The sequence below is a fragment of the Marmota monax genome, unplaced genomic scaffold (genome assembly GCF_021218885.2).
Source record: "Marmota monax isolate L192 unplaced genomic scaffold, Marmota_monax_Labrador192_F-V1.1 WCK01_AAM20220418_F8-fsc00250, whole genome shotgun sequence".
Taxonomy (NCBI): Eukaryota; Metazoa; Chordata; class Mammalia; order Rodentia; family Sciuridae; genus Marmota; species Marmota monax.
The window spans coordinates 963976-991549 of NW_026693876.1; the positions used below are offsets into that span (position 1 = coordinate 963976).

Here is a 27574-nt window from a genome sequence, read left to right on the forward strand (position 1 = left end):
GCCAAATTCCTAACAGTTCACCAGTGCTTGCTGGTACTTCCCGGTTATTTATGCAAGATGTCTAAGTCAACTCGAACTCTTTCCTTGTTGTCCTTCTCTTAATTAATATCGCTGGGAAAAATACTCAAGTGTTTGAGTATGTGCTTTCCCAGAAGCTGAGGAATGTTGACACAATTCCAATGATTTTCATAATTTCTGGAGATGAAAAAATGAATAGCTTGTGATGTATGTCAACTTGCTAACTCGTTTCAGAAGACAAATCTTTATTTTTCTAAGAAAAAGAGAATATAAACAACTTTACTGCGAAAAGAACTGCTTGCCTAACTTACATGCCTATGTTTCCAAAAGTTCAGCTTCAACTTACTAATAACAAGCACCATAAATCCCAGGTCCCCAATGGTCCCTCCTATCAGTGAAAAGCTTTCTTTGTCCTACATTGTCTCAAGAAAATGCACACCAGCACTAAAAGCAAATATAGACTTTGCTACAAATTCAACAGCAGCAATACTTCAGTTATGACTAAACATACAGCAATACTAGTCCATAAGGCAGGTAAAAGATAATTCCATCAAAACAAAGTTTCCTATAAATTGTAAATACATGCTATGTTAGAGCTTAATCTTGTTTATTGATTATATAGGGTAGTCTTTTTTATTTCCTAAGAATCCTGGAGATTAGAAGACAAAATATGTTTTATTTAAAATATATTTCCTTATAATATGAAGCTTTTCTAGCATCTATTCATATGAAATATGCTCTCTGAATATAAAATATTAGCATTATTTCTGCCCTTCTTAATGACAATAATGTACCAACTGAGACCCCGTGTTGCTAGAATGAGATCATATTCATTGTTTTTGATTCAGAGATCAAAATCCATTCATAAAAGCACTCTGCTCATTATGAAAAAGGGGGCAGGGGCAGTTTACCCTTGTAACTAGAATAGATCCTTTACTTCAACTTTATTTTCTCAAGGGAAACTCCATAGGGTTATTGTGAAAGATATTTATTAAACTCCCACAATAATAATGGTGATAACCACAATAACAATACCGATAGTAACAATAACTTTCTACTAGGTGTCAGACTGTTATCTGAGTGCTTTACATATACTGAATACAGCACTCAGTCCTCACAGTTTTTCCATAGGATAGAAATGCATATTGTTATTATCCTCATTTATGGTTAGGGAAAACAGGCCTTGAGTCCTCAATAATGAAACAAAGAAAGTCACACAACTGGTACGTGGTGTAGCCAAGATTTGAGTTCACAACCGGTGAACAGATAGATGATTATTAAATCATAAAGGCAACTGTATACATGCAAAGTGGGTATCGACATCCCATTTCCATAGGTGCACTAATTAATATGCAGGTGATCACAAAAAACTTAGTGACAACTACCTGATACATCAAAATATGTTTGTGCCCGTCCCGTCCCTGCACTGCTGACAGCAATGCACTCATAGGAGCCTTCATCAGACAGAGTGACCTTTTCAATATCCCAGTTGACATTGGCAGATTCTCTGGGGGTAAGAAAATGGAAAAAAAAAAAAAACACAAAACATTAGTTTCTATAGAACACAAGACCAAGTTGAAAACAATGATCTGACTATTTCTTTTCAAAGCGTTCAATCGAAAGAACAATGCAAAGAAAGTTAATTGATAAACCAGGGAGTCATTTTTTAACTTATAATTACATACCTTTTTATAGTTCAACTAGAAAGTTAAGCTTTTCTACAGTGAACACAAAGACACAGCAAAGTCAGTAATCTATGAAGACTGCAAATTTCTTTAGGGGAACATTTTCTAACTATGTCAAAATATAAGAGAATAATGCTACCAAACACTTGCTAAATCTCTTTTCTTCCCCATGTCTTTCCCAGTTTTTGCTCAGGGATCTTAGAGAAAGCACTTGAATCAGGTTAATTTATAAGCATGAAGGCAGGAATCAACTTTTTGATTCCAAGAAAATAAATTAACTTTCTTATGTATAAACTCCACATGGGGCTATGTACCAAATCTGGTTCAATCTACATGTACAAAGAAAGGAGGGAAAAAATTATCAGTTTTATAGTCAAACTATCATTTAGGTTTTAGAAAATCTCTATTTTGTATATTCATTCATTTCATAACTATGCATTCTTTGTCCTTTGACACTGTTTAAATGAGTTGGGGGAAATGTCTTAGTAATAGATATTTAATTCTTGTTTTAAAAAAGTCCAATAATCTACATAAATAAGCATTATCCTATGTTAAAAAATACAGTTGAAATATAATAAATAGTTTCATAATTCTTCTCCTTTATCATCTGTGGTTATTCATAGCCTTTCTAGAAATTCAAGGAAAACCTAAGGAAAAAAGTCCATCTTGGAGCCTGATACCTTCCACTAAGTCTGAAAGTGTCGTAAGAAATCATACCTCAGAAAGGTATCTCCAAATCGCTCCCTGCCCAAACCCACCATGCTCATCATCAAACCACCACCAAGAACTGTCAGCACAGACCTAGAGCTTGTAAGAGAAAGTTAAGGAATAGATTCCTATTAACAGGAAAGCAAAAAGCCAAGCGTGGTCATTATTTCATACATTATAGTAGCTGAGAATATCCATTTCCGCTAATGCTTCCTTTCAAAGCTCTATGCACTGTGTGCCAGGGGGCCTTATTATTACATTGAGAAGAAAATGGAATAGTACTTAACTCCATACTGCACTGATAACTTAAGCTGTAACTGGAATGCTTGGCATCAGTATGCTAGGCACAAGTTTGTAAATGTCATTATCTAGGAAGTACTGTAAGTTCCAGAAAGGTAGAAATTTGGAATTCATATGCCTTTGGTGTTCTCTACAGTGCCTGCTTTAGAGCTGAGCATATGCTAGAATTCATCCAAAACTCAGACTCATGGAAATACTGGAAACAGAAAGTGACAATTTTTCTAGCACCAAATCCCTCGTTTTAAAAATAGAAAATTTGAATGACAAATCATTTGTTCAAAGTCTCATAACCTAGTTGGCTATTTGCTTGAAGACAGTTACAGCTGCACTTGGCATGGTCCCCCTTCTTGTTTATGAAATAGTACATGAAAATAACTGTTTTTTTAATGTAGCTTTCTCAGCTGACATAATAAATATATTACCATATTTTTTTACAAGGGTTTGAAGGGATGAACTTTGGAATAGGGAAAATAACTTGCCCAATAGAAATATATCCTGCTACTAATGCAAACTGATTCTCTCTTAAGTCCCCTGAAGACCAAAGTGACTGACATAAACAAAGATTAAGTTGCATATTTCATACAATTAGGAAATCTGGGGCAGAGGCATGTGAGGGAATCAGGATTAGAGTATCATTCTATCATCACTTATGCCTAATTTTGTCTTTGGCCCTCACTTCCAAAGAGCTTAATACATGTCAGCAAGGCTTGTCATATTTCTGGGCCATGGAGCTGGAAAAATGAGAAAAAGAATTCTTGTGGCTTACCTCCCAAGAATTGTGTGGAATTAATGAATTAATGTTTATAAAGAATCTCAAGTGTCTTTGAAAAATGTTGCTATTTAAACAGGAAGAAGAATTATTTTATTTCATCGCCCAGATATGTAGCTTCACCATTTGATACCCTGGTCAGTTATGTTGCTGTTTATAAAATATTCAGCTAAGTAAACCATCAAGATATACTATGTACAGAGCAGGAGATCAATCTTCAATGAATGGAAAACTTTCTAGTTACAATGAACATTCCTGCTGTACATTTTTGCTTAAAAATGAATCCCAATAAAGAGACTGCAGAAGCTAAGACTATCAAATATGTAACCGCGTATAGAAGTTGCTAATATTGAATTTACATTGTAAAAGGTTGGTAAAAAGAATTCCTAGAGTTTTCCCCCAAAATGTAGTTTATTTCATGGTTGAGTTAAAAGGCAAAGCTTTCCAGAAATCATTTCCCTCCACTTTTCAAGGTCTATTTATCATTAGAGTACTTCTATTTGTTTTAAAAAGTCACTCAGTTTCACAAGGAAAAGTTGGTGTCTTCGGAAGCCACTCCTGTTGATTGTTCTATGCAGCAGTCACACGTGCTTCTGGTCCACCATGTCATCCCACCTCCATCACACATCAAACCTCCCTGACATTATCTTCTCCCCTTCTCCTGGCCCACAGGGCTCTAGCCACACTGGGCTCATTTCTTTCTTTCCCACAGGTTTCGTCCACTTGGCCTTTATATGTATGTACCTGCTCTTCCTGGGGTGTGCCCTCTCTTCGGTGGTTAATGAATGAGCATCTCGCTCACATCTTCAGGTCTTTGCTCAAATGCCCCTTACCCTCAGTCTTAACATTTCAACCTGGCCCAAACCACATGGCTCCCAGCCTCCTGCATATGACCCTTCCTAATTACCCCATTCTACTTTCTTGCCATAACACCCATCAGATCCCCTTATCATGACACTTCAAATCAGAATCAGAGACATTTTTACCCCAAAGCCAATAAAGCGAAAGCTTCAGGGCCTCTCCTTAATAAGGTCCCCTTCCAAGGTCTGATAAGTGCCATTGTGTTCATCATTCTCTGTTCTTTGTCTTAACATGGAACTTAAATTACATAAAATTCAAATTCTACAAAACCTGAATAAACCCTTGGATGTGCTCTAGCATTGACTGTGTTCTCATATTACATTTATCATCTGCTTACTGTCTCCCTCCATTACCATAAGCTTCACCAAGGCACACCCAAGTCTGTTTTTTCCCACTGTGATATTCCAACACCATGAAGCAAGTAAGTGAAAATTGCTAGGGAAAGAGTACCTTAATATGAGAATCTATTTGCATTTACATGTTTAACGCTAATATTGATTAGTGATAGAAACATTACACACTTTAAATACTGGTCTACTCCGAGTGTAATTCCATTTCTGACAAAGCTCAAGGTAAAGGGCAGAAAACTTTCGACAGAGCAGGGAATTTGGCCCGGCTGCAGGTAGTATCCTGGGGTTTTTTTGGGCATCGTAACTTTAGGAGCACCTAGAAAAAAAAAAAAAAAGAAAAAGAAAATCACAACAATACTAAGTACTTCCTGTGAAACTATTCACAAACTTCATAAATCATTCCAGTAAATCATCTGCATTCCAATTAATCCAAATCACTCAAAATAACTTTTATTATGTTTATTTGTTCAAAGTTGATTTGTTTATAGATATTGCCATGGCCGCCTTACTAATGGTATCCATGGAATCATGTTACCTGCTGCTTCCACATAATCCCAAATCTGTGATCTCATCTCCTCTTAATAGAAAGATATAATTAACTAGTAATTAACTAACCATTCAAGTAAAGGCAGAATGGTCACCAGTTGTTCACAGTGCATTTTTGTTCACAAAGCAAAATGTTTCTGATAATTGAATATAAACATTCAGCCACTGTAGAAACTTTTATCAAGCTTTTTTAGAGAGTACTAGAATTTCCCATTTCAAGCTCTTAAATTGATTAATCAAATTTTCAGTTCTGCATTCAGTGAGACTTAACATGAAACACTGAAAGTGTTACTTAGCGGTTAAGAAAAACCAAGTTATTTAAGTATAAATGCCCACCAGTTTAATGCCATCATAGTAATATGAGATATTCTTTTTTATTTTCTAATCCATTCTTTACCACATCACCCCCTTCAGCTGTCTATATCCCAAGGTTGGACTCACCTGGGACAATACTAGAAAAGGAAACACTTGACACTCTCTGGAAGAGATAATCGTCCTTATCATAGCCCGTTACTTTGAGAAAGAAAGCTTCATTTGGTGGTATGAAGTCAGAAATATTCCATATGCCATAAGGTTTTCGATCTGGGTAATATTTCACAGGAATAACCTTCAGGGAACCTCCTGAGATACTCAGAAGTTCCAGATGATCTACTCTAGCTGGACTTGAAATGCCTGAGGTATTCAGCAGCACATAGGTAGGAATCCCTAGAAAAGGAAGACTCTGTCAGAATCTACAAGTTGCACACAACTTAGGCTATATAGTAAATAAATATTTGCATTAAAATAACTTGTAAGTACCATAAGGAGGAGTATACAGTTTTCCCTACAAAGTGCAGAGCACCATAGAACCTTTTCTACATAGAAGTTAACCACAGAAACTTAGAAAATACAATGTGGTCATCTTTATAGTAGTTTAACCATAGACAGCAAAAAAATGAATATTTTGTTACATGATGTTTGATTATATAAATATTTTTAAAGATTTATGATTTTATATCCTTATGGAAACTGCAGCAATAAAAATATGTGAACAGTGATGGAAAAAATACTGTAAGAATTATGGTATGTTGGAGCTACATAATTATAAATCTTACTGTATGAATTAAAATAAGAGCAAAAATAAACTTTGGTAATCAGCGATGCTTTCATCTTGGAACACACATTGGGACATGGTGTCTTTTTTTTCAGCTATATTCAGGCATTTCATCTTGACAATGAGATCATTTGTAGATTTTTAGTAAAAAAAAAAAGTTTCAAGGTCAAGATCAGTAGTTCTCTAAACTTAATAAGCAATTGCTCACTAAAATGCAGACTCCTAAGCTCTGCCTTCTGTGGCTCTAACTCAGGAGACTGGAGTATGGCCCAGAAATCTTCATGTTTAACAAGCTCTCAGGTGATTCTTATATCACTAATCTTGAGACTTGAGAAACAAACTAAACCAAAAGAGCAATTGTGTTTTAAGATGCTATGCCTCTTAATTTTGTTAAATACTAAAAAAAAAATTATAAACACACAGACGATTGAGAGATATTTTCACTTATACCAGTTTAAGTAGTATGCACATACAAACCTTGCACAGGTCTGCTGACTGTTTTCTTGAAGTCCAGGGTGGGCTTTCGAGAAAAGCCAGCTCGGAAATCAATAGTACTGAGCCCAGTGATTCGAACAGAGTGTCTTCCACTGCTAGAAGTCTGAAAATGTTTAATGACAAATCTAGTAAGCAGTTGATCCAGAATGCTGATCACAATAAGTACTAACCCATATGACAAATTGTAGTGTTTAACACTCATGTTCAATAAGTGAGTCTCTGACTTGAGTACTCTTGCACTTAGCTGTGAGTCTACTTTGAAATGCAAGTTTCCCAGCACACTCTCTAAGAGATCTGCTGTAAAATACAATTCAGTCATACATTGCATGTCTAAGGGTAGAAGATATAAGATTTCAGTCACTAATAAATTTGAAGTAGATCTGTAAAAGCTCCATTAAGGGATGGACCTTCATTTTTGTTCTCTGTTCTTCATATGGTAGATGCTCAGCAAATATTGACAGGAAAAAAAATGAGTCAATTCCCTCTTACAAATACCATCCAGATTCAATTCTGGAAAATAGCTCCTTTTTCTTTGTCCATGGAACATTAGCGTCAGGACAAGAACAGGAGCTGAGCGTTTTCCAGATTTCATGCAATGGCATCCTCAGCATAGCAGCATTCTAGCAAAGATACTTGGGGTTTGAAATGAAAATGTGAGTTAAATACAGTCCTCACCCCACAGAGCTTGTGACTCCTGAGGGAAACGGCTGGAGAAGTCGGAATGCGATAATACAGCAAATTCAGTGATGAACATATACAGAAGAAATATAGACTAGCCTGTTACGCTAAACTGTCATAAAGGGGATAACAGCTGTACTAAATATGGAATCATAACTATGCACTCAAGTGGCTCCTATATACATAAATAATAAACAATTATGGAATAAGTGCAAAGGATAAAATGATACCAGTGTTTACTAGGCACTTCTGCAATGCCTTGGCTCTTAAATACATTGGCTTATTTAATGCTCATTACAACTTCATAAAGAAGACATCATCAGTTTCCTCAGTGTTCAGATAAGAAAATCGAGATGCTACATTGTTAAAACAGTTTCTTCAAGTTTGCAGGTTTGGAAATGGCAGAGAGGAGGTTTTAATCCAAAGGTCAGGTTCCAAACTCTTCACCACATTGTCTACTGTAATAAATCAGCATTAGCTGCTATTTCAGTTTCTCTCAAAGAAGGATCTAAGGATCTCCTGCAGCTATACCTACACCAAATCACTTGGGTTGTTTGTTAAAAAAATGCGGACTTCTGTGCTCCAGCCTAGATTTACTAAATCAGAATCGCTGTTCAGTGGAGTCTAAGAATCTGTATTTCAAAAACCACCTCTAACTTAGCAATGGACGTTTGCCGTTATTTTATTACATTCACTGCCAATGTTTTGTCTCACAATGGAATGACTGCATGATACCAGCATTTAAGTAGAGGTGAACATGGGAGAATGGGATACACAAGATAACACCAGGGCTCCAAATGAGGATCCCAATCTCAACTCTGAGAAGACACATAGTCAGATATCCAGCAATAAGAGAATGCAATAGAAACAGCCAGAAGAAACCACATCAGCATTAAAGAGGACCGCTGCCGAGGCGGTGAACAGTACCCCCTAAATCACTGTGGCTCCTTTTACTTAATAATGAGGAGAAGAAAGATGAGGGATATCTGTCCCTGTTGCTACCATATTTCTTTCTTATTGAGCACAATCTACAAAAACTCAAAGGTAAAGAAAATAAAAATAGGGCTGGGGATGTGGCTCAAGTGGTAGCACGCTCGTCTGGCATGCGTGCGGCCTGGGTTCAATCCTCAGCACCACATACCAACAAAGATGTTGTGTCTGCCAATAACTAAAAAAATAAATAAATAAATATGTTTAAAAAAAAGGAAAATAAAAATAACACAACATTATGAAAACATTGTTCAATATTCTTAGCATAAGTGTTGCTATATTTTTAGTACAAATAATGCTGCTAGATACTATGATTCATTTTCATAAAGATTACAAAAGATCGCATGTGTCAATATAGGGGTCTCCATCTCACCACTTATTTCATTATTTCTAAAGGAAAATGTGCTATGAATTTCACATAATAAATGAAAAAGGAAGTTATAGACCATGACCAAATTTGAAATCAGGGACTGTGAATACAGTTGTATAAAACCTTGCAAAGTCAAATTTCACTTCTTCAAATAAAACAGTTTTACTAAAGACACTACATGTACTGATTTCCTGTAAGTCATTCAAAATGCTCACTATTATAGTAAACTGATGGAGATTGATTCACCGACATCATAGATCACTGTCAATTGCCCTGCTGCTCAGAAAGCCCCTTATGATAAAACAGCTATTGAGATTACCAAGGAGGAATATGACACACTATTAGCCAAATGACTGCCACCAAGTACTAATCATCTGCCAAGTGCTCTGTGCATAAATCAACTGACAAAGGCTGCTTTAAACAGTAGTGCTCGATACCCAAGTGAGAAAATAACATATTTTCAAACACTTGCATAATCTGTAATCTTTTGTTGCTAAATCTGACATTAAGATAAAGCAGATTTGATGAATAGGGAGGCCCTTAGAATTACCCAAAATTATCATAAATTAAAATAACTTGGATCCCTAAAATACTACACTAATTAATGAAGTATGTAGAAATGAGAAGGTAAGTTTATTATTCTATGAGCAGTGTTAAAATATAAAAATTAATAAATTAACAAAACATCTTACTTTCATGTTTCTTTATTATACTGTAAAGATACTGCCTGTATAGAATTTAAAATGGCTTGTGAGTAAAGAAACCTCCAAGTTAGTCCACTTTTATACACAATTATAGGCAACTCAAGACTAACCAGGATAATGGGAATAAAAAAAATATTGTTTAAAAATAAAATAGAAAAAATTTAGAACAATTTAGATAAAAATGGCTCTAATATAAACTATGAATTTGTCATTCTTTAAACAATTCTCTTAAAAGAATTAAAATAATATGCAGACAATATTTTAGGAATATTAAACATCACATTAAATTTCTTTGTGAGAAAGTACCAAAAGTTTGCTGCTAAAGCTTTTATTTTAAGAGTATTTCTTATCTGAGCTACCTTTTAAATATATTAGTGAAATGGGACAATAAATCTTAATGTAAAATGATGGCAAAATGATAGGTGAAGGAGAAAGAAATATTAACATTGATAAAATGTACTTGGAGACTAAGCCTCTTACATAAACTACCACTCTTGTTTCTCATAAAAGCTCCTCTGAGAGAGTACCATTATTATTCTCATTTCACAAATCAAAGAGGTTAAATAATTTGATCAAAATAGCAGTGGAGCAGGTACTAAATGATATGGAGGTATTCGGGGGCAAAGAAAATGCAACTAGTTCTGTAACTGAGTTAAGCAGAGGCAACCAAGCGGTATTTCTTCTCCTTCCCTTATCTTCCAAATTATTTGAGCCTTCCTAATATTATTTTTTTCCATATATGTAATAAAATTAGAAAGCCAAAATTACTTTTAATATTTTCTACCTGATACTTTTATATCAGGTAGCATCAATCTATTACATTAAAATTAGAGTATTATTCCAGAAAGCTGGTCAACAGAGTATCTTTGAGCACCACTCTTGTGTTGGAGCCACCCTAACCTCGTTTCTCCATAGCTCACAAGGAAATTTAGGAGCAGCATGCTGGCTCAGAGTGTAAGAGAAAATTTTCTACACACCAGACCCTAGACAGTGTTTCCATGGGCTAGAAATTCCTAGAGGTGTTTTAAATAGTCAACTTAATCATACAACTTAAAGATGTTTACAGTGGGGTACGTTCCTGCCCTGAGTGAGGAGTCTCATGTTCATGAAGCTGTGGAAGGATCTGAGTCAGGAATTCACAGGCTGCTGTAGCATAAACCAGAGGTGAAGCAAAGGTAGATTTGACAGAGGTGCGTTGATGCTAGACGCCACTGGCATCTTGAAATCATAAATAGGTCATCTTGACCTATACAATAGTCAAAGAAGGAACAGAACGGGCCAAAGTCTAGTTTTCTGATTGGAGCGAGATGACCAGGAATGAAGACTCAGGACAGGCTGAAGCACCATGGAGCAAGCACCATGGAGAGCTCCAAGAGAATCCGGTGGCTCCTCTGAGGTCTCGGCTCAGGTCTCCTGGCCAGCTCCACTGCAGATCGAGGGCTTATCAATTATCTGCCTATATTCAAAGCCCCTTCAGGGCAGTAACAATGTCCTTCATCACCTAGAGAATATGATTCAACAGGCACATAATAATTGAGGGTTTAATAAATGATGATAACAGCCTGGTGTTAATGCTCTTCCTTGGATTCCCCTGAAACTAGCTAATGTCAGAGTCACCAAGAACTCACTGAATTATTCTAGATGCATTCTGCTAAGCATGTTCACATCTTATGTAACCTTGCTAACTCTGACATCCAGAGATGATTTTATATATAGCACCATAAAAAAAAAACAGTCTCAAAGTAATTGTAATTATACTTGCCTTAGTTTAGACAGCAAGTTAGATGGCAATTATTCCAAGTTCAATGTTCTTTCTATAGTCCCTAAGTCTATGCAGAGTGTTTTAGGATAACATAATCTCATGGCAGACTTGAAATCCTAGGCATGGAAGACAATAAAAAATACTCTGCAACTATGTGACTATTATTCTATATTCTTCTTTTCAGTACTGGGAATTGAGCCCAGGGTCTCATGCACACTAGGCACACACACTATCACTGAGATACATTCTCTTTAAAGTTTTATATTGAGACAGGTTATCACTAAGTTGCTCAGGCTGGACTTGAATTTGTGATCCTGTGTTCCTCAGTCTTTCTAGTAGCTGGCGTCATAGATATTTGCCACTGACCCTGGCTGCTATTCTGCATTTCAGTTAGGAAAGTTCAGTCAGTGGGTTATTGGTAAACTCCTCTCTAAAAATTAGTAAACCTCAATTTTTTTAAACGTTCTAATTTGTATGGAGTAAATACTTCCATCATGGCTGATTCTTAGCTCCCAATATGATGCCACTGGATGCAGATGGGAAGAAAAGGGCATTCCAACTCACCACGAGCTTCTGTGAGACAGCCCTAGCATGCCAGGCTGCAATGAGAGTTCTGTTCCATTGGTGATGCAGGGGGCAAAGTGTGTCACTTCTGGGATGAGCTAGAAGTGACCGAAATCTCTTCTAATTTATTCAGTGTATGCTCTTGTCCTTTTCCCTTTTAAAGGAACTGAAGAAGCTGCGTGCTTTGAATTATAATGGAGCCTCCCCATCAATTTGAGTTCCTGAGTGACTGTGTGAAGCAGAACATCCTGTCAACCTTCCATAACATGGAACAATAATGAGGTCTGAACCTTCCTGTGCTAATCCAGTGAGAATTCCTCCCTTCACTAAATAGGAAATCTGCCCTGTTGTAAACTGAATTAAAAATTGGTTGATAGTTTTTATTTCTCTTCCCTAAAGTGTTGTAATGTTTTCTAAAACAGCAAATGTTCCTGAAGGTAAAAATAAAACAGGCCCCCTCCATTTCATGTATATCTACATTACAATAAAAATTCAATGTATAATTTACATATATTTGAGAGAATAACTGATTTTACTATTTAACCTATCTATGTGTTAGAAACCGTTACAACACTTTTAGCCAGTATCTCATGGAGGTTGACAACATGAAGTAGCTATGATTTTCCTCAGACTTAGGGTGGTCAAGTAATATTTCTAGGCCAAAAAGATATTAAGTAATGGATCTTGAACATCAAATAGACATCCAGCCACATTAGAAGCATTTGCTCTCAAATGATACTATCATTATTTTATAATTAAAAAACTTGATGGTTTCAATCAATTATTTAAAAACCTACTGTGAGTCAGGCACTGTGCCAGTCACAAAGATAGAATAATGCTAGCTAGATTTATATATCATCATTTTACTGGATGTAGAAGGAAAATATGATTAGGAAATAAATGTACCCAAAGTGCAGGATAATTTCTATTAAGTATATGTATATGCACATTCATATATACACACCCATATGTTCATATATACTCAAGGGTATCTATCCCTAAGTATGCAAATATATTTTAAAATGGAAGACATATTTAGTTAACAGTCTGATATTGTCAGGTCAAAATAACTGGGACATTTTCTTGGGAAAATCCACTATACAGTATACCACTGACCTAAAATATACCTAACCATTTAAATAGCACATCTGATATAGTCTACAGTGAGAATAACTGGAGAACAGTGTTAGAACCTTTCTGTGTGGTCCTTTGTAAACTGGAGGTTGATTTAATAATGATTCCTAGACAAGCTCTGCCAATTGAGTCTGATTTCTAAAATATTCTCACACTGCCAAAAATTCATTAGTATGCTCTGACAACCAACACAAACATCTAAACCAAAATATTTCTACTAGTCTCAGAATCTCAATATAATCACAAGGTTTGGTACACTCCTTTTATATCTGGGAGATTATCTAAGCATAATTTGTCCAAATTTACTTAATGGAAACATACCCCAGAGGATGTGTTAAACTACATGATCACACTGATAATCCCTGATGAATAGAAACATTTCGTATTAACTAAACCCATTATTTAATATCTTTGCAGGGAGTTTCCCTTAAGGAGCAGAGGACAAAATTTGGCTCAAGGGTTTCTGTGGCTATATTTGAACACTCTATATATAGATAGAGCTGCCTGAATGGAAAATTCATATTGCTTCTCAGAAATAAGATCCAGGACTTGCAGCTTCTCTACAAATGGAAACCTAGTGGCATAAACAACTTCTCTTCTGTTTTTAATAATACTTTATAGTCTGTTCAGTTACTATTTTGCAGCATGCTTTACCTACATCAAAGGTAAGTGAGAACATTTGAGTTACTTATATGATTATAGAAATGAATGGACTCATCATGTCTGTTTAGTAAAAGTGCCCTCATGTGTCAAGGACTTGCTAGGGAAGCCACGAATGAAAAGCAATGGCCATTTGTAGCATCTTAAATCACAGACCACATCCAGGCACTCTATGCTAGTACCTAATCTGTGGGCTAATGAGGCCATTCTCCTGCCTGCTTCCCTAGACATCCTCAGAACCCACGGGCTGATGTTTTATTCACAATGTTTTTCTCAGACACTGGAATTTACTAGTGGCAGAAACTACTCTATTGTCAACGATGGAGAGAAAATCTGTACAGAAATAAAAATAAAACATGGGAGCAATTAATTCAAAAGGGACATACCAGAAAAGTTGCACTGAATGCTACAGGGGAAAAGAGTATTTTAGAGGGAAAAAAAATCTGACGAGACTCAGTAAAAGTGTTGCCATCTGATCTGAACCTTGGGAGACAGTTACAAGTCAGACTGAAAGGAAGGGCATTCTAGGGAGAAGGAATAGATTGGGGGGGGGGGCAGGGAACATGGGGAAGAAAGAGTACAGGATGGGGGCCAGGACATAACTGTATTTGGCTGGTGTATAAAGTCAAGTGATGGAAGACGACCAGAAAGACTGGCTGAGGCTCAGCGGAGTGGCATTTCAGTATCCCGCACACATTAAATAATATATAGACTGCTCTCTGTACTTGGGATAAAAACTGTTATTTGAAACATTCAAAAAGTCATTAATAATTCTTCTGACAGAGCAGACATTTTCCAGATAGCAGGGTGCACGGGAGATAGCTCCAAGGATACATTATCTAATCTCACACATTTCTCTTCTCGAGAAAGAGCAAAGGTAAAACATTTATCATTCATTAGTCATCCCAAAGGGAGGTCCCATGTCAGCAGCAATATTTATGTCAGTACATTCAGCTCACTTTTCTTTGCATCATCCTGATACATTCTTCGGGTCTTTCACATGACAGCAATGTAAGTTTATTTTTAAGTTGCAACATATCCTTTGGTTGGTTGTTGGCAACTATATGCACTAGAAACAGTGAAAACAAGAAGTGGAGGTTCTTTTGTGGGGACTATATATAAATGTAAGATGAGATGATAATAGATATTGTGTCTTTTTATTATTCTTTTAATTATTGGAGACTGAGCTTAGAAACTTGTTTGAACAGTTTTCATCACTTCACCATCTTATCATCCCTCTCCTCACTCACAGGCTAATCCCAGTACCTCTACACTCTAATTATCAATTAAATGTGCTTACTGCCCATTAAGTCAGTCACATGGAACACAGCCAAAGGCAGACACTCAGGAAGTGTTGATTAAATAGATGGCAGAATGAATGGGCGTTTTAGGCACAAGGTTAGAGCCATACAACATCCCTGTTCCAGGCACGGATTTTACTAGAGGAAACACTGCTGGTAGCAATCCACATCACCAGAATACAGGTTCAAATATCTCACAACAAATTACCAGTAACATGGAAGAATGGCATCACTTGCATGTATTTCACAGTCAGTAATGGATAACTTCATGTTGCTATTCAGAGAGCAAGAACAGACTAACTCAGTGAACTGCTAGCTCAGGACAGGACTGGCTTAAGTCATGCTGAAAGAATTTGGGGGATAAAGAGACTCAACACTTATATTCCTTCCTATTGTGGTCACAGAAAATCAGACTCAACACTAGTCATATTTCAGGCAATTAGATCCAAATAATTGCAACATCAAATTTAGCCATATTTATTTAAAATATTATAGCAACATAACTCTTCACCATTGCCAATCACATACCTCCAATAAATACTGGGACACCTACTATGCAAGGAACTGGGTGATTCAAACAGGCATATAGAACCTTTTCTGGTCCATTCGTTAAGAAATTTCAAGATTTGCTTTCATATTGACTTTTATATATCTTCTTCTTCTATATTATCCACCTCCAATAACCCATACTCCATTTTCCCTACAGGGCTTGATTTCTGTCAGTAAGTAAATGTCCTCCTAGGCCTTGAATGGTGTTTCTATGTAAACGGTCCTTCTTTAAACTGGGAAAATCAATGTAGATATTCTTTTTAAAGACCAAAAACTGACTGGCATGCAAAATCGGCTCCCTGAATTTCTAAGACTTATCACAGTCACACACTTTTGCAGCAGTTCTATCATCTGAATCACAGTCCCAGAGATCCCGTTTCTTGTGTAGGAAAGCTGAGCCAATGAAGGAGGAAATCATGCTCAGGCATCTTCCTTCAGGTTCTCCCAGAAGGATTCTAGAGCAAGTTGTTGACTTGGGACATGCAAAGCCTGCTGATAGGAAGAGGGGAAACAGAAGAGGCCAGTCAAGGGTGTGCTTTTATGGCTGCTCCCAGGGTGAACACCTGGACCTCATTCCTTCTGGGGCTGAAGGCTGCTCCTGAGAAGTGTTAATTCCTCAGCCGAACAGCCTTCTCCTGTTCTGGGGAGGAAGGAAAAAAAAAAAAAGCCTCCCAGATACAGAAATGAAAATGCTGGAGTTGGAAGGAGGCCAGGGCACATTAGGCAGTCTGAAAAATACAGCAAGTCCCTCAGCATCGACCACTGTGGGTCACCCAGGAACCTGCAGCCAATTCCAAGTGCATGTTCTTTCCATCTTTCCTCTATGTGCCAAAATTGGGTGCTTTACTAAAGTGGTGATAAGACCCTTAAGATAAAATTCCAGTTTTCAATTATCATTGCTGTGTTAAAGAAAACAATGCATATAGATCCAACCAAACAACAAGGGTTCTTTGAGAGCTTGCACTATAACAGAAGCTACATGGAGTATTTCACTGTCTCATCTTACCTTAATTTTCAGACCAAATTTAAGAAGCAAGGACTGCCATCCTTAAAGACCAAGGAGGAAAGCAAGGCACAGAGTTCTGTTCTTGAACAGTACAGTTATTAAGATTGAGATTCACACCCAGGTACCTCCATACCAAAGCCAATGACCTGAACCATCATTCTCTATTGGCTCCATGTCTGATGATTTTGGAGCAAGGGATGACAATAAAATCAACCCACAGGTTTGACAATAGGAAAACTATTCCAAAATTTTAAGCATTATCCTGAGGCATCAATGATGTTCACGGTCATCAACAAGTAACATTACCAAATTCATGATCAAGACACTCTGAGGCATGCACTAGGTGGACTGGTTTTTATTAGCAGCACTCTCCATGATGGCAAGAGTAGATATAAGTAAACTGTTGTACATACTTTCTACAACAGGCCAACATAAAGTAAAATAATAAACAGCCTTTGTGAAGTAACAGTACCTTCACTGTCCACATCCCAGCCTCTGGCTCCTTCACATTCACCACTTTGGCAGAGTTATGGATATTTAATAGCTCATTCAGGCCAAATCCCTTTTTGATCAGCTTCCCTGAAAAACAAACAGAAAGGTAACGAGCATAATCTTTCTCCCAGTTAAGAATATTAGCTAATTTAACATTACATAAAGCTAAGAGTATGATCCGATTTCAAATAACAGAGACAGTTTTTTACTAATGTGTTGCAAACTAACCCAAAGGGCTCTTCTTTTCTATGTTGTGGCAGGTATTCGTGCCCACAGCTTAAAATATTATTTTTGTCTAAAATGTACTTGGATACTGGGACTGAAGTAATAGATTCCCATCTGTAATGTTAATTTGATGGCAAAGTAAGAATAACAACTGACAAAAGTAATCACTTCCAAAGCCAGCCTAGATAAACAACAATTAGAACAAGTTATGTGCAGTCACTGGAGACATAGAGATTAAGTACATGGCAAACTCAGCGAACCAGAATAAATGTCTTTTCAGAGATCAATCAAGGTATTGTCTTTTCAAGATCAAGAAAGCTCTGGGCATATCTCTGCACTATGTTCAAAACTTCAACTAGTTTTCCATGAAGCACAGGAGAAGGCTTTATGTGTCATATAAATAATTAAAAGAAGCCGTATCATAAAGTGGAATGAGACCATCCTGCCAACCTGAGATTTAGCTGAAAGTATCTAATAGTTGGAAACTAAGGAAGAAAAAAAGCAAATATGGAAGCAAGCCATAGTTTAGCTTTTCCCTCCCAGCCTTCCTACCAACTACTTTTACAGTTACATAAACAAATAGGTTGCAAGCACCCTATGTTTGAATTGAAAGTTTTGCAATCATTGTATGCCTAATGACTTTTAAAAATAGTAGAAACAAAATGCAATGGTTTCAGGTACTTTTAAGTATCCATGTCATGAAAAACACATGTCTTTCCTGGGCAGTATGGTTACCATTACAGTGGAATGTGACCCCAAGAGACAAACCCACTAATAAGGCCAAACCTATAGAAGTTTTGAAAAAGAGGTTTTACTTGTTTTATAAATTTAAGTGCTTGCTGATGTGGATGTGGCCTCTAAGGACAATTTCATATGTTGTTTTCTTTTAGGAATTATTTTCTTCTCAGATTCAAAGAAAGCTAGTTAACTCTTTTCCTTTCAGTTAATATTCATAAAGAGAAAAAATATGCAACATATGACAAGGGCACTGTGTAAATACTACTATTCTGCAGATATCAATAAGTAACAAAAATATTTCTAAATGCAAATGTTAAAAATTTAGGGTTTTTTATTATTATATTATTTTTCAACTTAAGAAATGATTTATCCACTAGCAAAGGATTCAGGAAAATCATGTAATTTTAAAATATAATTGAGGAAGCAGTACATTATAACATTCCTCACTGAGAACATAATTTTGATATTAACAACTATCTTCTATAAAATCAAATGTCACCATAAAAATGATAGTGAAAAATCAGACAATTGTTTTAGAAATTTTTTAGTGCGATTCATTTTAAAATTACAAAAAATGTTCAATTTTACAGAATAAGTTTCTGTGAAACATGTTATGTATAGACTAAAAAATATAATATCAGGTTCAATTTAAATGTTTCTTTTTAATAATTTAACTACGATCAATTTACTGAACTTGATCTGTTTAAACATGGGAAGTTTTAGTTCTTTGAATCTCATGTTAATTTTGGTTTTTAAAAGCATTTTCTATAGTCACTTCTGAATTTATTGAATGTATTCCTGAAGCTGGCTTTAGCATGACATGAATAACTGTGCAAAAGTATTTTACCCCTAGCCCCATGAGTTTTGTACTTTATTACATTGTGTTGGATTTATCTTACCTAAAGGATTGCGAATCTCAATCATGGGAGAAGGACCACTCAGAGACACAGTGACCTCTTTGAGGCTGGGATCAAAAGGAATTTTCCAGGTATTTACAGCCTGTTCCAAATGATCTGTGGATAAGAGGTGCACTTTGGAGGCCTGCACTGCTTCTTCTACCCACTTTAACACCTATAAGGGAAAAAAGCATGAGTGATTTCAGAAAGCATTTATAGCCCAGACCACCATACTGTAATGACTTACAGTGTTTTAAAATATTGTAGTACCTATTGAAAAATAATTGTAATATCGAGAAAATAATCATTTCTCTGATAAAATAAATAAGTAACAAGAATAACAGGGCAAGTAACTACTCTATTTAAATAAAATAGAAAAATATTTTAGATTACAACCAATTTAGGTAGTGCATTATTGAAAAGTAGTCTTTAATACTAAGAAATTGAGCTTAAAATAGCTGTGGACAAGGAAAACTCATTTCTCAGAAGTGTTTTGCAAATTCAAAAAAAAAAAATTCCATTAGTTAATTGGTGCATGCTGGATAAGTACTGATATACCGATCTTACAACAATTCACTATAAATCATAGTAATCTTTAGTCTAACTCATCCATATGTCCTTCAAGATTTTATGTAATTATAAATAACTTGTAGTTAGACATAAGACTAAATAAGCTAAATATTAAGCTACAGTCAAGCTCTTAAAAATAAATAAAAATGCTAACTTCAGCAGGAGTAGTTACAAATTAAGTATCAAATACTGTGACATGTATTTATTTTCTATAAAAAGATCTTTTTCCTATTTTTTCCTCCTACCTCAAGGGCAAGGGCAAGCAGCTAAGACATATTGTCATATAATAACAATATGAGGCTATTATGTCCATCATGAAACAAATGTTTACTGTGTGAAGTACTCTTCCAGGTACTAAATATTATTGAGTATATTTTAGCTGCTCTTCTTCTCTGTACTAGTATTTACTAAATGTTTTTACTGTTATTATATATTATTTATTTTCATACATGTTCCCCCTGCCTTTATCAAGCATCAAAAATCACTTTATTTCTTCAGGTATCTGAAACTACTAGTGTCAGTGAAGTTGGACATGATGATAATAATGTTCTTCCTAAATAAGAGAATGCAATATGAATCCTTAAGTCAAAGAATGCATGTTCAAATAATCTAGGGAAAATGGCATCACAGTACTCCCACACAGTGGATATTGAACTACTAGTTGTGTCTCTCCCCAAATAAATTCCTTTCTCTCCTCTAGTGATGTGTACCAGCAATGGCTTCATAGGCCAAAAAAAAAAAAAAAAAAATCTAGCAGTGAATGATAGAAAACATTTCTGCAAATGATTAAAAAAGCAATTTCACACTAGGTAGCAGAGAGAATCCAAGTAAGCACACAGAGACAGAAGGACTACAAATAGGCTGTAAATATGGTGACTCCATCTGGCTGCAGTAACATGCTCAGGTAAAAGTAAAAAGTAAGATGAGGCTGGGCAATTTGGAAGGCACCAGACTATGGATGGCCTCAACATCAGGGTATCACATTATAGTTTTTCATAAAGATACCAAGGAAAATTACTGAAGAGTTTTGGGCAGAGGAGTGAGACAGTGATGTATCACAAAGAAAAACCTGCAGTATTACCATAAATGGGTTGAACAGAAAACCAGTATCAACTACAGCTAATGACCCTATAAGTCAAATGATATATTTCCTCAACATTTCTCCTTATAAAGCACCTGGATTTTACGTATGAAATAAAGCATGTATCACTCCAGTTGTCTAAAGCAGCAGATGCCATAATTTGAAAATGAGTTTTTAGTGAGGTCTGATGCTTGAATAAGAGGGTATGGATCATTCCACTCATTCAATCTGTTCATATGGTAACAGAAACAGGATTGGCCATAACCAGTATTTGGCCACATATAGAACACATACCTTATTAATCAGAGTATTGATATTTTTATGTCAACATAGAACGTGGCTGAAAGGGTCTACCAACTCAAGAAAATTCAAAGGACTGACTCAGGGTCTAGGAAAGCAACTGACAAATTTAACTGATTAAAAAAATAGCTGATTCATAGACTAAAAGGAGTAAATGACAGATACTGGACAAATGGACAGAACATTTATCTTAAGGGCAAGACATATAACATGGTCGTAAATGATTCTCAATTGAAGAAGTGGAAAATGAATTATATAACAAGTCACACTAAGAACTACATGGCATCTCAAGTTTAATAATGAAATGCAATATCTTCAAGTAGAAATGGAAGCGAGGTCAGTTTTTATATACATACTCTTGTAAATTGACAACATATCTATGAGTGGTTCCTCAAATATATATAATGTAGAGAAGTTTCGGTTACTGGGAGTCCATCTGCTGTCTGTTAGCCACACATGAAAACATCCAAGCCTGCAGCACCGTTAGAAAAATGGAAGCCTTCCTAATTTAGTTGCGTTTTCATAAGGCAAGTGTGTTCAAATGCTACAGAACATAAAGCAAGCATTTGTTAACTTTTAATACTGCTTCCAATTCATCACCATTTATGAGGCCTTCACAAAGAGATTATCATGTATCATAATATTACTTGTTGAGAAAGACATAATGCAGACTTCTGTCAGGAGTCTCAAATCACTTTTTTATCTACTCAGAAGAAAAATCAAATCAAAAACAGATGCAACTCATTTATTAGAAAATACAGATTCTACTAACAAATGGGTAAAAGAAGAGGCTATTCTGCAAGCTATAGAATACATCATAAGGGAGGGTTCAGGTTCTCTGATCAAGGAAAAATCTCTAATTCTCTAACTCTGGGAAACGGTCTCATGAGATTGCAAATGGATCTTCTCTTATAAAAAGACAAAAGGAATAAAACCAGACTAATTTGAAGTCTTTGGATTGTGCATTTTTATCAACACAAAAAGTTTTTCAGTCCATTAGGGAACTACTTATAGTACACTGAAAGTTTTTATGTAGAAATGTCTCAAGTGATTTGTAGCAGTTTATGTGTACAAAGAGCCTTTGAGACCATCTAATCCAGCTCCTTAATTTGATAGATGATGAAACTGATATCTGAAGTAGGTTCCTGTATTTTTGTTGTTGTTGTTGTTGTTGAAATGGGTCAGATTTATTTAGGTCACTAGTTAAGTACTAGGTCATTTGGGAATTGGAAAAACCAGTATCAAAAGGTTGTGTAACCAAAGGACTTTACATATTTAGTGAACACATTCTATATACAAAGCACCTTGCTCTGCTCTATAAGCATGTGAAAGTAGGTAACACAGTGAGCAACAAGGTTTTACAGTCTTATCTGGGAAAGAAAATGCATGCACATAAAGGACTCAAAATAAACAAACAATATAACACAATATATACCAATGTAAAGTGAATGGCACAGGTTATAAATCACATAACACATTAAGGAAGGAGGATCAGCATTTCTGGTTAGACCAATCAGGGAATACTTCTCCGGAAAAAAAAAAGAAAGTGAAGCTAAGCTTAGACAAGGACAGGGCTTAGAGCCCTGTGCCACACACTCTTTTTTCCAAGGGCAGGGAACCATGTATCATTACCAGAGTAGCATTGGATAAAAGGCTCATTCTATGGTAGAAAACTCAGCAGATTTTGTTGACTGATACCCCTAACATTGAACAGACCAAATTGAATGCTTGACTCTTATTTAACAGTCAGTCAACTAATTCCTGTGGGCATATCTACATCCAAACCCATGCAAAGAGCAGAGCTGTACATTTTTTGTGTTATGTGTGTTTGTATGTGTACACATTTTCACAAGTACTCTTTAAAAAACTTAACATTCAATGAGCAATTAATATTTGCCAAGTACTATTCTAAATACCTGCATTTGTACATTTAATCTTTACAGTAATCCTCTGAGGTAGGTTTTATTATCTTCAATTTACAGAAAAGTAGTCTAAGGAATGTAAATGATTTCTCCAAGGGTGGCCATAAATAAAGTACTCTACTCATGAGTCTGCCTTAGGCAGTGTTAGCACCAATTTCTCCTTGGTCCACCTGACCAAGTCATCCCCTTTGTGAGGTATAAGCAGGATACTCCATGTGTCCCTGTCAAGGTCATCAGGAGCCAACCTAGCCCATGCAGTTCCTCGACATTTTCTAAGATGGTACAGAGTAGTTTGGGGCCGCAGAAGAGTGAGCACAATTTCTTCACGGGGTCCCAAAATAATTCTGTAGTTTCTTGTACCATCCATGGGCCTTTCTTGGTTTAATGATGAGTATGGTGGGGTTCCTGTATTTTTTAAAAGCCTGACCAGACTTGTTCTGGCTCAATAGTTACATTACTTATATAGGCCCCTTGTGTTACTATAGATGATCTTACAGTTTAATGATTTTTAAACCTATGTAATAATCAATACTTAAAAATAAGTTCATAAATCTAATCAACTCTGTAATGAGATGCAACTAGGTTTGAAAGCACAAAACTGGAATACATTATTCTGCAAGAGGAGACAGAGTGGTGTTACATAGGAAGGAAGTGAAGTGAATTTTTGTATACATCTTCAAGAATAGAACCAGAAAAACAGTTTTTGCTTGAAGGGTCTTAATGTAATGAGTTATATCCACATGAATTTCCCCATGACATTTTTTTTTTTTTTGGTAACAAAGGGTAAGGTGGGTGATATAATTTGCAATTATGTGTTTATTTGTGTTGTTGTTATTGTTCTTGTTTATTATCTTCCTTACTGAACTGTGGATTCTATGAAGGTGGAGACCCTGGCTGATTTATTCACAATGTATGGGACATGGCAGATGCCTAATTACAGCTCTGTGTTTGTGACAAAGTCCTTGCTCAGCAGTGAATTTTCAGCATTGAAATGGAACAGGATCTAAACTCACAGGTGTGCTCTTAAATATGAGCACCAGGCTGAATTTAATTTTCATTTCTTTATTTGGTTGGTTAGCCTGGGATTTAAAAATGCCGAGGTGAAATCTCTGGAATTAAGCCAGTTTTATTTTAATGCAAAATTTACATGCTTCTCATGTAATTCTTACAGAATTTTTTCCAGCACAGTGATGGTGGAACATTGGTTAGGTATAAATGGTCCCATCTAAATAGAGGATACTACCCTAGGAAAACGTGGTGTAATAGCCCTAATACCAGTAGGAGCTTTACAGTGCTTACATGTGAGTTAAAGAGAAATAGCTAATCTAATCATGATGTTTTGCATGTCATATGTTTTTATCACTATTTTGGCAATAAATTCAAGAATTGAACAATGTAAAAACATTAAAGCCTTTAAATCTACATTGTTTTTGATGTGAAAAAGACCTGCTATGTTTTCCAGATGATCCTTTTGTGGTAAAGCCTATATGATAGATAGCACTGGCAGGCTTTCCTCACTTCTGACCTGGCTGAGATACACCTTTGGATACTCAGGACAGACTGAGTTCAAGTTCATTCCTACCCCTCAGTATAGCCCAGATCCCATAATACAGGACTGGCTTAGAAGTCACTAAGCATCAATTGATGGTCCAAGTAGAAGCATGAAGGAGGCACTCAGATACATGGATATGGAGTTCAGGTGAGAGGATGAAGTCAGATACAATGGAATTTATGGAATTTAGGGGAAATGGGGAGGGGGGGTCATCCTGTGCAAATAAACTTAGGTATTAATACATAATGGCTCAGAATAGAGCCTTGGAGCAAGTCTCCCCTTGTTCTGACTCCAGGGAGCTGTCAGATGATGACCTTCAGGCCCTTTACATAAGCATGCAGACAGCCAACACACTATTTGTGTCAACACAGGTGTTCTAGACTTGTGGCAGGTAGGTTTCTCACTATAGATGAATGAGTTGGTGTTCTGATTTTACACAACACTGCTGTGTTTTGTTAATTTCGGTATATTCCTAAAAACAGATCGATTTACTATGCTGACAAATCCAATGTTATCATTTGCAGATCTTAGCAAATTCATTAAAGAAATGTTACCAATGGAGGTCTCTTGAGAGGATCTTCTCCAAATGACATCCATTTGTATTACTCTTTGAATACTGGAGGGGTTTTGTTTTTGTTTTTTTGGAAAATTCTACAGTGAGCCTTGCCAACAGCAGCAAGTGCTCATGAACTAAACAAGTGTGGTTAGTCATTCATTCTACAGCTCATAAAGGTTCATGGTGAAGCCATGCAAAAGCAAAATAAGAAATAAATTATGGGTCCTAAGTACTTCTGGATAATAAGGCTTTTCTGTTAGAACTAAAATTTTACCTAGTTCATATACAGAATATGGGTTGAAGGGACTTGGGAAACAAGAAGGCATTAAAAAAATTGTGATGGTTATAAACTCTGATCATACTAAGAACTGGAGGGCATACTTTAAAGGGGTGAATTTTATGACACATGAATTATACCTTAATAAAGATTTTGTAAAAAAAAAAAAAAAGAAAATTGAGGCTCACTGGAGACTCTAAACATGACTGATGAAAGGAGTGATCCTCGACTTCAACTCAGCGAGCACCTAAAACATGTACAAAACTACCACACCTTCTACATGATGAAAGTTTCTGATGCACAACAGCTGAAAAAATAAAATCAGACTTGAGACATTTTTTAAAGGGTGAAATCATTCCTATTAGCTATTTTAAAGTGTCAAAGTATATTTCATTAATTTATCTTCAGCAAATTCTTGTGTGTCACAACTTCAGTGTGTTACAAAGAGGAAATTTAGCTTGCCAGAAAATATGCCTTATTTAAAATAATGAAGGTACAAAAGATGGAGTATTTTTTATCATTCAATCATTCATGTCTCACACTAAATTCTGTTTCATTTGCTTGACTTTGTTTCAAAGTTGTTTTATTCTTTCTTTTTCTTCTTTTTCTAACAAATATCTACCTGTGTTAGCGTAGACAGATTTCAGGGATTTCCATTGTCCCATTCAATTCTTCCTAGATTAAAAGGAATTTGTAAAAATACATAACATTCTCACACACACACACACACACACAGTCAGGCATGTGTTACATACATATAGATTTGTTAGCTTTCTGTACTGTGACCAAAATGCCTGACAAACAACTTGGAGGAAGAAACTTTTATTTCAACCCACAGTTTCAGAGGTTTCAGTCAATGGTTGGCCGATCCCATTGCTTTGGGCCTCAGTTGAGGCAGAAGATGTGGTCGAAGGCTGTGAGGGAGGAAAGCTGCTCTGCTCTTGACAGCCAGGAACCAGAAAGAGATGGAGAGAGGAAGGGGCCAGGACAAGCTAAAGTCCAGTCCCCCAAAGCAACCTTCTTCCTCCAACTGTACCCCACCTGTCTACACTTCTCGAATTCTCCCAGTAGCCCATTCAAACTATTAATCCATCAAATGGATTAATCCACCGATGAGGTTAGAGACCTCATGATTTAAACACTTTCCAAAAGCCCCACTCTGGACACCACTGCACTGGAGACCAAGTCTTCAACATGTGCTTTGGGTGGGGGGGACATTCCAGATTTAAGCCATGACAATACATATGTATCTACATGTATAAGCCAGTTAGGATCTCACTCCTGGCTACCCTAAAAGCAGAAATATGTCCAAACTATACTCTGGCTCTATATCAGTAACAAAATCAAGTCCTAGTTAGGGAGGTACCCGAGTATTACTGAAGTTACTAGGTCCTTACCCTGGCTCTCTCTCTACTCATACCTTTTTTTACCTGTCTTTCCATACCCATATGGACACATTTAATATGGCATGTAGGTACAGGAACTACCATATAATTGAAATCACTAGTCTGGTAACTGGGGCTCCTCACTCGTAGGATGACCACTCTTAGGGCACTTCAAACACTTCCCTTGATGACTTCACTGTGCCCATGCCTCCCTGTTGATCTACCTTCACTCTGGTTGACATATTCAGTCAAGTTACAGGCAACTCTCACTGAACCCGGGGCCCTTCAGTGACTAACAGGAGGCTTTTGTATCTCTCTGCTCTGATTATCTGTGGACTTTGAAGTTTCTAAGAATCTCATCATAATCTCCAGATATCCAAATTGAGATGCTGCCTAAAAACTAATAACATCTTCAAAACCAAGAGATTTTCTGTGTTCAGATGGCACACAGAACTTCAAGAAAATTTGCTTTGTAAAGGACTTAGAGGATTTTAAATGTCCAGTCATTTCAGTAGTTCCATGAGGAACCAGTGACAATAACAATGTGTGCTTCAGGGAGTGAAGAAGAGGAGCCATCAAAGTGGACTAAAATTAGTGGCAAATACTTTATAGAGGTGGTAAAAATGCAATGGTATACAACTTTTAAACTCTGGCACTGTACAGACACATACACACACTAAAAAAAACTCACTAAGTCTTTCCAGATCTAAAATTAAAAAGACCCTTCAATTTATATAACAACTTGGATTTTTCTGGTAAAAATAGCAATAATATAGGTGAATATTCAGCAGTTGCCAAACATACTTAATAAATTACAGCAAAACTTTATTAGCTCCCACAAAAAATAATCATTTCAGAGAGAGCCACTGGAAATGAACCTCAGTAACCTTCATGGGAAAAGGGAAAAGTAAAAACAAGAATCCAAATTGGGATGTAAATGAAAGCAATGGATTAAATCAGAGAAAAACTCAGATTCATCAGCATCCCAAAAGGTAAACCAGTCATTAAAAAAAAAAGGGGGGGATTGAAAAGTAAAG

General features: G+C 36.2%; 1 protein-coding gene across 2 annotated transcripts in view; it reads right to left on the reverse strand.

The window, feature by feature from the left end:
* Hmcn1 (hemicentin 1) overlaps positions 1–27574 on the reverse strand; it is a 390873-nt gene that overhangs the window by 231092 nt on the left and 132207 nt on the right. For both annotated transcript variants that reach the window (XM_046462680.2, XM_046462681.2), the window contains exons 5-10: positions 18898–19069; positions 17016–17122; positions 6808–6928; positions 5679–5942; positions 4863–5007; positions 1404–1525 (exon numbers count right to left, since the gene is read on the reverse strand). In XM_046462680.2, the coding sequence (XP_046318636.1) occupies positions 1404–1525; positions 4863–5007; positions 5679–5942; positions 6808–6928; positions 17016–17122; positions 18898–19069 (931 nt within the window). The remainder of the gene's footprint in view (positions 1–1403; positions 1526–4862; positions 5008–5678; positions 5943–6807; positions 6929–17015; positions 17123–18897; positions 19070–27574) is intronic.